Source organism: Bufo gargarizans, chromosome 7 (assembly GCF_014858855.1).
Source record: "Bufo gargarizans isolate SCDJY-AF-19 chromosome 7, ASM1485885v1, whole genome shotgun sequence".
Lineage (NCBI taxonomy): Eukaryota > Metazoa > Chordata > Amphibia > Anura > Bufonidae > Bufo > Bufo gargarizans.
This window is the reverse complement of record NC_058086.1, coordinates 167,269,281-167,279,254: the sequence shown is the minus strand read 5'-3', so window position 1 is coordinate 167,279,254 and position 9,974 is coordinate 167,269,281. Positions and strand designations below refer to the sequence as shown.

General features: G+C 43.5%; 1 protein-coding gene across 1 annotated transcript in view; it reads right to left on the bottom strand.

Moving 5' to 3' along the window:
* Positions 1 to 1,924: 1,924 nt before the first annotated feature.
* The window catches only part of LOC122943482 (netrin-4-like), a 36,024-nt gene continuing 27,974 nt past the window's right edge, over positions 1,925 to 9,974 (bottom strand). Inside the window, exons 6-10 of the mRNA XM_044301256.1 lie at positions 6,785 to 6,998; positions 6,569 to 6,702; positions 5,740 to 5,808; positions 5,221 to 5,391; positions 1,925 to 2,851 (exon numbers count right to left, since the gene is read on the bottom strand). Of these exons, the coding sequence (XP_044157191.1) occupies positions 2,715 to 2,851; positions 5,221 to 5,391; positions 5,740 to 5,808; positions 6,569 to 6,702; positions 6,785 to 6,998 (725 nt within the window). The 3' untranslated portion in view covers positions 1,925 to 2,714. The remainder of the gene's footprint in view (positions 2,852 to 5,220; positions 5,392 to 5,739; positions 5,809 to 6,568; positions 6,703 to 6,784; positions 6,999 to 9,974) is intronic.

The window sequence follows — 9,974 nt, the reverse complement described above, 5'->3', positions numbered from 1 at the left end:
CGCCCCCTTTGGTCATGCACTTGACATAACATGGTATACATTTAAAGGAACACTCCAGACAGAGCCGGTATGGACGCCCATGGCAGTCCTGTGTGACCGTCCAAAACCCGGGGCCCTACCTGAAGATTTACAGCCTGATCCTCACTGACCTCCAGGTATTCTTCACAGAGAGGAAAGGTGGGAATCTGTGTGTTTTATAGTTTATGATGGGGAGTGTAGTGCTCAGAAGGCAGTATCACACAGGATAGGATTAGATACACAGCTCAGAAGGCAGTATCACACAGGATAGGATTAGATACACAGCTCAGCAGGCAGTATCACACAGGATAGGATTAGATACACAGCGCAGCAGACAGTAACACACATGATAGGATTAGATACACAGCTCAGCAGACAGTATCACACAGGATAGGATTAGATACACAGCTCAGCAGGCAGTATCACACAGGATAGGATTAGATACACAGCTCAGCAGACAGTATCACACAGGATTAGATACACAGCTCAGAAGGCAGTATCACACAGGATAGGATTAGATACACAGCTCAGCAGACAGTATCACACAGGATAGGATTAGATACACAGCTTAGCAGACAGTATCACACAGGAGAGGATTAGATACACAGCTCAGCAGACAGTATCACACAGGATAGGATTAGATACACAGCTCAGAAGGCAGTATCACACAGGATAGGATTAGATACACAGCTCAGAAGGCAGTATCACACAGGATAGGATTAGATACATCAGGTCAGCAGACTGTATCACACAGGATAGGATTAGATACATCAGGTCAGCAGACTGTGTCACACAGGATAGGATTAGATACATCAGGTCAGCAGACTGTATCACACAGGATAGGATTAGATACACAGCTCAGAAGGCAGTATCACACAGGATAGGATTAGATACACAGCTCAGCAGACAGTATCACACAGGATAGGATTAGATACATCAGGTCAGCAGACTGTATCACACAGGATAGGATTAGATACATCAGGTCAGCAGACTGTGTCACACAGGATAGGATTAGATACATCAGGTCAGCAGACTGTATCACACAGGATAGGATTAGATACACAGCTCAGCAGACAGTATCACACAGGATAGGATTAGATACACAGCTCAGCAGACAGTATCACACAGGATAGGATTAGATACACAGCTCAGCAGACAGTATCACACAGGATAGGATTAGATACACAGCTCAGAAAATGGTATCGCACAGAATAGGATTAGATACAGCAGTCAGTATCACACAGGATAGACTTTGATATACAACCCAGGAGGCAGTATCACATAGGATAGGATTAGATGCAACAGCTCAGCAGACAGTGTTGCACAGGATAAGCTTGGATACATCAGCTTAGAAGACAGTGTCACACAGGATAGGATTAGATACAGCAGCTCAGCATCACACCTGATAGGCCTAGATAAAGACGCTCAGCAGACAGTATGACACCTGATAGGATTAGATACACAGCTCAGCAGACAGTATCACACAGGATAGGATTAGATACACGGCTCAGCAGGCAGTATCACACAGGATAGGATTAGATACACAGCTCAGCAGACAGTATCACACATGATGGGATTAGATACAGCAGACAGTATCACACCTGATAGGCTTAGATAAAGACGCTCAGCAGACAGTATGACACCTGATTGGATTAGATACACAGCTCAGCAGACAGTATCACACAGGATGGGATTAGATACACAGCTCAGCAGACAGTATCACACATGATGGGATTAGATACAGCAGACAGTATCACACCTGATAGGCTTAGATACAGTGTCTAAGTAGCTCACAGTCCCCACAGTAATATTAATGAGTTGTTGTTAATCACTCGCCTTCAGTCAGAAGTGTTTAAATAACTTTAATTTACATTTAAGTACAAAAAATGGGGGGTTCTAGCCGTGCTCTGCTGGGGTCGTCATTGGACGAGCAAAGAAAAAAAAAACGGAAGCAAATAGATATATACAGGAGGAGGACTCCGCACTCAGATCCTCTATAGGAAGAAAGAAAAGCTAGGGGTAGGCGTCATACCCCAAATCCCCCTCCCCCCCCCTAATCTTTAACCTGATCCCAGCTGAAGACTCCATGGCAAACACGTAGTTAATTTTGTTTTCCTAGAAGCAAAATACTCAATGGGGGAAAACAGAACATCCTGATTGGCTGCCATCTCATGAATATTCATTCAGGTTGTGCCCACGACCAAAAAGAATCATCGTAGGGCACAGACAGACTGACAAGGGACACTACACCCCCCCCCCCCCTTCTGTATCTTTATCTATTGATCCCTGTTTTCAGCCACACATCAGGATGGGCCCCCACATTTCTCCAGTGCGGAGAACCTTCAGACGTGTTTACATCCATATGTGTGACTTAGAAAAATGCTGTACTGTTCCTTTAAAATTTCCTTAAAGGGCCAAGTTAGTCTTTGGTTGCATGCACGTTATTTAGCGTCCCATTGTCCAGCCTCAGGTCGATGATCTCCACATCCAGTGTGTCCTCCAGATGTCGACCTGCAGTCATCAGAGCTTCCGCCATTGTGAAAGCAGCCGCCGGTGACTCTTTACCTATCCCCAGGGGAAGAAGCTCAGCCTGAGAGTTCCCCGTGCACGGAGTGAGATCTACGCTACTGCCAGATGAATAGAAGAGAAAGTCTGTATGAGAAAACCCTCAAGGGTCGAGTCGACTCCTCCAAGACCTATTTGCAGCCGGAGCGGATGAAGTCAATGGCCTGCTTGGCCCAGGTCGCCTTCCAGGGCTTCACCAGACTGTTCATGTTGACCAGTAACCTGTTGTTTCGGATGTCCTCCGGTCCGGCTATAAGGTAGTCTACGCCTGGAACACAACACATAAGACATCAGTTCACCCTATGATGAGGACAAATCTGACCCTAACACTGTAACAGAAAACCTGCTCCGAGCAGGCTGGAGAGGCAGAGTGATTCCAGATCCGGCCTGATACATTGTAACACACTAATAATGAAAGTTCAACTTAATTTACTTGGTGTATCAATTCTTCACCATTTCAAGACCTCTGCTTGCTGTCAGGTAATGTAAGTTTTCTTGAAAACTTACAGATGGAACACTACTTACAGGTGAGGGTTTGTTACATCTGTATCCATCTATACAGTCCCCTGTGAGCTGACCATACAGGTTACCTTCACTGACACGACAGAAGGGAAGGTGTTTTCGAGGGGGGGGGGGGGGAGACTTCTCCCCCTAATGACATCCATATGTCTAATATATTTACAAGATCTCTGCTTGCTGTAACTAAATGGCAGTATTCTTGTTTACATCCACAGGCTGAAAACCCCTTAGGTTTGTCACTGCTGTATCCAACCCTCCGTGTACACTGCTACATTGTAGCAAACTATCAGGACAGGAGAGAGATTTGTGCTGATGATCAGATTTAATACATTGCACAGCAGAGGGTTTGCTACAATTGGAGCAAAGCAATCTGAAACATTGAGACTATGGGTTGAGCGTTGTTTCTGTTTTAGACCGCAGGGGTTCCATAGCGGCATACAATAAGGATTATACAGGTCTAGGTCATTATTAATTCATTTATAAATGAAAGGCTGTTACAATGTATCAGTTTTTCCTTCCTGCAACGTTGGACGTGATCAGGACTGGTCTTTAGCCTCTAGATCTGTGACGCCTAACCTCCCGCACTCCAGCTGTGGGAAAACTACGACTCCCAGGATGCACACTTGCTTGGCTGTTTTCAGAACTCCACAGAAATGAAAGGAGCCTGCTGGGAGTCGTAGTTTCAGCACAGCTGGAGGTTAGTCATCAGTGCTCTAGATGTATGCAAGAAGGTCCCTATTTACTGACAGCAAGCAAAGATTATAATTGTGAGGAAATGAAACCCAAGGGGGAGAACTTCCCATTACTGATGCAAAGAAATAGTGACAATCATTAAATTTTAATTTTGCATGTCCTTTTTTTTTTAATTAAGGAGGCAATCTGATTGGTTGTGATGCTGGAACCCCTGCGATCGGCTGTAATCATGGAGGGTTAATTGCAACAAATGTTCAGTTTCCCTGCAGCGCCACCACAGGACAAAAAAAGCATTACACATGCCCAGTTAAATGAATGGGTCAAGTAATGCACGAACGTGCCATCATGCTGAGTCCTCCAAGGGATAACAGTCTTTGTAGCCCCCTGCTCTATTTAATAGATGAACAGGGGGATGCATTGTACCCCCCACCTCAATAGCAGGAAAATCCCATCTTGTATAACACACGGCTAACTCAACCTCAGAATTAGGCATACAATGGCCGGCGTCTGCGACCCTGGCGCTCCGAGGGGTGAGAGCTGCACGTGAACGGCTTGATTCATGCAGTTCAACTTGTGGAATGAGACTTTTGGATAAGAGACAGAAGCAACTGATCTTGTGTGTCGAACAGGCCAGACCTGCCCCGAACAGAAAGGACACTGTGTCTGTCAGCAATTTCTGGGAGAGAATGAAACGCTGGCATTCACGGCAAGGCTGCCTGTCCTGACCCTTTAAGTACTGGATGAGACTGTGGCACAATGTGTGGCACGAGCCTGCGCCCACCAGGCGGGTTCTACTTCCTTGGTAGCCCTTGGATGAGCTCAATAAAATCCTTCTCTCTTCATCCAGCACTTGTCTTCTGCCTCATTCTCAAGGTTGTAAAACCAAACATTTTATCTATGGTTTCGTCTTTTTCATCATCAAGTAAATCCAGAATACTGTGATGAGAAATTGCTTAAAATATTTGTATAGCTTTCTGATACAGAGCTCCAAATCGCCTGCATAGACACAGAATTAAATGGTAAAATTCTTTCTTCCCGCAGCCACCACTAGGGGGAGCTCCAAATCTCCTACATAGATACAGAATTAGATGGTGAAATTCTGTCTTCCTGCAGCCACCACTAGGGGGAGCTCCAAATCTCCTACAGACACACAGAATTAGATGGTGAAATTCTGTCTTCTTGCAGCCACCACTAGGGGGAGCTCCAAATCTCCTACAGACACACAGAATTAACTAGTAAAATTCTGTCTTCCTGCAGCCACTACTCGGGGGAGATTCAAATCTCCTACAGAGACACAGAATTAGATGGTAAAATTCTGTCTTCCTGCAGCCACCACTAGGGAAACTCAGGCGCTTACTTTTTATTGCGTGAGCTGTACAAATCTGTCTGCAGTGAGCTCCCCCTAGTGGTGGCTGCTGTCGTTACCTGGGTTAAGGATGGGGCAGGTGCAGCCACGATTGGTCCACGACTCAGGATAGATGCTCCGATTGTTCCGGCCAATTTTCACCTTCCCCGATTTTAGGATTTTTCTCACTTTCACCACCACCTCTGCATGTGTTCCTTTATCGTGTGCAGACAGGATCCTTGCTTTTATAACTGTCAGAGAGAACAGATGTACAACAATGGCGTTTTCTTCTCCAGTCATATCCAAAGCTGAATTCAGAATCCTTCTGGTTGCCGGGTAGCAATGCTGTTGGTGCAGGTCAGTTGACAGTTAGAGCTCAACTGTCAGGGCAAAGTGTCAACCAGCAGAATTGTGAATGCAGCTTTGGATGTGACTAGAGTACGAAACAGTATGAAGTTTTTTTTATACATTTTTCAGATTCTTGCTCAATCTAGTTTTGCATTTTCAGGTTCTCAGGTCAAAAATGTTGGGAATTTATCATAATTTTACTATCGTTAAAGATCTGGAGGGTGCGGTAACATCCGATCCCCCCCACTTACCATACGCATATTTCATCTGGCAGAAATCCGTTATGCTCCCCAGCATCCGCTCCTTGCACACACACTTCTCTGGAGGACACGCGTGACGTGCCAGGTACATGTAAGAGAATACAGGACGTCAGCTGAATGGGTAACAAGGCCAGTGGCGGACTACAAGTGACAGCATGTCTTGCAGCAGCGTTGGGTTGTGTAGTCCACCACATCTATTGGAACAACTGAACTTGGATCTTTTAAAGGAATTCTATAGGATAATATAAATTGTGCCGTCACATACTGGTACGTCTTAAAGTGACAAATCCAGACCAGAGCAATCAATAAACTGAACAATTTTTCTGCTGCAGCGCCCCCCACAGATCAGACACTAAATATTATTTTCCCTATTGAATGCTATATGAAAAGCTTATATTTGCAACAACTTCCTAATTTCAAGTTCTTCTCCATTCACATCCAAAACAACCTAAATACAACGGGTCAGCCCTGCCCCCGTGATCCAGCTAGGCTGTAAACTGTGCATCCGTCATGTGATCTCCCACCAGGACACCAGAAGAATTCAGAATTTTGCTTTGGATGTGAGCAGAGAAGAAAACATGTTAGCAAAAGTCAGAATTTTGCTTTAGATGTGAATAAAGAAGAAATTTCACACACATATATATATATATATACACACACTGTATCTCAATAGCAGCAAAGTATTTAGAATGCTCCTAAATATTTAATGCACTGTGGAAGCTTCTAGATTGTTTTAGACTGTTCCTTTAAGAGGGGGGCTTTCGGCAAATTAGACGTTCGGTTGATAATCCCATAATCTGTGGTTGGCGGCAGGGTTTACCTGGGTGTCGCAGAGCTGAAAAGCCCTGTTCACTTGTCCACCTCCAGTCGTCTTCGCTCTCATTGGCTGGCGAGTCTATGATGTCAGGAATCCTTCCACCAATCGGAATGTTTAGATAGTGCTCATTGTCGCTGCTGCAAAATCAAGGAGCAGTGACCTCATCAGCAGGATTTATGACATCATTTATATTTCAGGTGATTCTATAATCTAAGGTACCTGGTCCGACATTCCCCTGTGTCCGGGTCGCAGTCCCCCGCACAGTCACAAGGGCGGCAGCCGTGTTCTCCAAACCCCCAGTATCCCCTCAAGCAGTGATCACAATATGGACCGGCCACACCCGGTTTGCAGTAACAGAAACCAGTTTTAGGGTGACATTTCCAACTTCTGTTCAGTGTTCCGTTCACTGACCCAACAGCATTACAGGAGCATTCTGTTGTGTGAATGATGAGAGTATTATAATAGGTATATTCTTGTACATAGAAGGCAGTATTATAGTAGGTATATTCTTGTACATAGGAGCAGTATTATAGTAGTTATATCCTTGTACATAGGAGCAGTATTATAGTAGTTATATTCTTGTACATAGGAGCAGTATTATAGTAGTTATATTCTTGTACACAGGAGCAGTATTATAGTAGTTATATTCTTGTGCATAGGAGCAGTATTATAGTAGTTATATTCCTGTACATAGGAGGCAGTATTATAGTAGTTATATTCTTGTACATAGGAGCAGTATTATAGTAGTTATATTCTTGTCCATAGGAGCAGTATTATAGTAGTTATATTCTTGTACATAGGAACAGTATTATAGTAGTAATATTCCTGTACATAGGAGGATGTATTATAGTAGTTATATTCTTGTACATAGGAGGCAGTATTATAGTAGTTATATTCTTGTACATAGGAGCAGTATTATAGTAGTTATATTCTTGTACATAGGAGCAGTATTATAGCAGTTATATTCTTGTACATAGGAGGCAGTATTATAGTAGTTATATTCGTGTATATATGGAGCAGTATTATAGTAGTTATATTCTCTTACATAGGAGCAGTATTATAGTAGTTATATTCTTGTACATAGGAGCAGTATTATAGTAGTTATATTCTTGTATATAGGAGGCAGTATTATAGTAGTTATATTCCTGTACATAGGAGGCAGTATTATAGTAGTTATATTCTTGTACATAGGAGCAGTATTATAGTAGTTATATTCCTGTACATAGGAGCAGTATTATAGTCGTTATATTCTTGTACATAGGAGCAGTATTATAGTAGTTATATTCCTGTACATAGGAGCAGTATTATAGTAGTTATATTCTTGTACATAGGAGCAGTATTATAGTAGATATATTCTTGTCAATTATCTTTTTATTGAAAAGAAGCAGACAGCATGTATAAAAGTGACCCGCATTGAGGGCAAAAATTCACATGCACATCAAAGTATAGCAACAAGGGGGATAGGCACATCCCACAGATAGGCACATACGTTCTATACAATACCGACATTATACTAAGACATCTGTTCTTGCTTGCCCTATCCGACACGCGCCCATTGCATTAACATACATGTATATGAATGTCACTTAGTCTGCAGGGACATTTTATTTTTTAGGTGAACAGCAAGGCAACTGGCCTTACTAAACAAACCAATCATAAACTGGATCTCTAGGCACATCTTGAAAAAATATGGTAATACTGTCTTGGGGGTAAGACATAGCGACACACGGTATCAGGGTCAAAGACCTTTATTGAGCTGTCGCAGTAGATGTTAGACGGTAGCGCAACCAAGGATCCCACAATTTGGCATGTTGATCATGTGTTCTAGCCTCCCAACTAGCCAACTCTTCGAGACGTTGGATGTGGTCTACTTTATTTACCCATTGCATAAAAGTAGGCGGATCGGTACTAAGCCACTTCTGGGGGATTATTAGCCTCGCGGCCTGGATTAGCTGTGTGGCCAAGCTGCGTTTTGAGGGGGAAAGGTCTTTAGTGGGGAGCCACAGTAGGACCAACTCGGGAGACAAAGGCATCACCTTGTGTATAATCAAATTAATGGTTTTGGATACTGTATCCCAGAAAGGCTGAATCTTAGGACATGACCAGAAAATATGTGAGAGCGTACCCTCCCCAGTCTTACATCTCCAGCAGCGGTCACTAGGGCTAAGACCTCTAAGGGAAAGCTGCTTAGGAGTCATGTACCACTGGGTAAGCACCTTAAAGGAATGTTCTTGAATCTTGACACACCTGGAAAAGCCCTGCGAATGTGCGTATAGGCGAAGAACGTCTGTCTCCGAGAAGGTCCTACCTAACTCTGTTTCCCAGGTTCTCAAGAATGAAGGGACATCAGTAGAATTGGGTACATTCAAACCTAAATAAAATAGAGAGATCACTCTTTTATGCGGAGAGCTGGAGGTCAAAATTTTTTCAAACCATGTCAGTTCTCGTTCATGAGCCATGGTCCCCAGCAGGATCTTACCAACCGACTTAATGTCAGCCAGTCCCAAAAAATTGCAGGACCGCACAGCCAGACGCAGGGGGTGTTCAGCAGCCAATGTACTTAAGGCATCCTCCAAGAGCGTCTTAACAGTGAAACTCCTAAGGGCATTCCACGCTGAGGAAGACCTCACTAACCTAGGTCTCGCAGCATAAGGGGCTAAATCTGCAGGCATGACTAGTGAGGGGTTACCCAGTAGTTTGCCGTCTTTGTTAAGTTGCTTAATCACCAGACTCGTTCCTTTAAGCAGCGTCTGGTTATGTAAGGATGCGGTGGGTAGACCCCACAGAGCGGCCCTCTGCGGTTGAGAAAGTTGGAGTATCTCCAGGTCAGTGCCCAGTGTAGAGTAATTAGGGACGTGGAGTTGCATCCACCGTCTAAGATGGATCGCCTGGTAATATAGCTGTACGTCTGGCAGAGCAAACCCACCCTGAGTCCTCCTCAAAATCAATCTGCTATGTGCTATCCTGGCTCCCCTCCCTCCCCACAGGTAAGTAGAAAACAACCTTCGCATCTGCGTAAAAAACGAAGAGGGAAGGAAGACAGGCAGCATCTGCATGACATAGAGTATTAGTAGATATATTCTTGTACATAGGAGCAGTATTATAGTAGTTATATTCTTGTACATAGGAGGCAGTATTATAGTAGTTATATTCTTGTACATAGGAGCAGTATTATAGTAGATATATTCTTGTACATAGCGGGCAGTATTATAGTAGTTATATTCTTGTACATAGGAGCAGTATTATAGTAGTTATATTCTTGTACATAGGAGCAGTATTATAGTAGTTATATTCTTGTACATAGGAGGCAGTATTATAGTAGTTATATTCTTGTACATAGGAGCAGTATTATAGTAGTTATATTCTTGTACATAGAAGCAGTATCATAGTAGTTATATTCTTGTACATA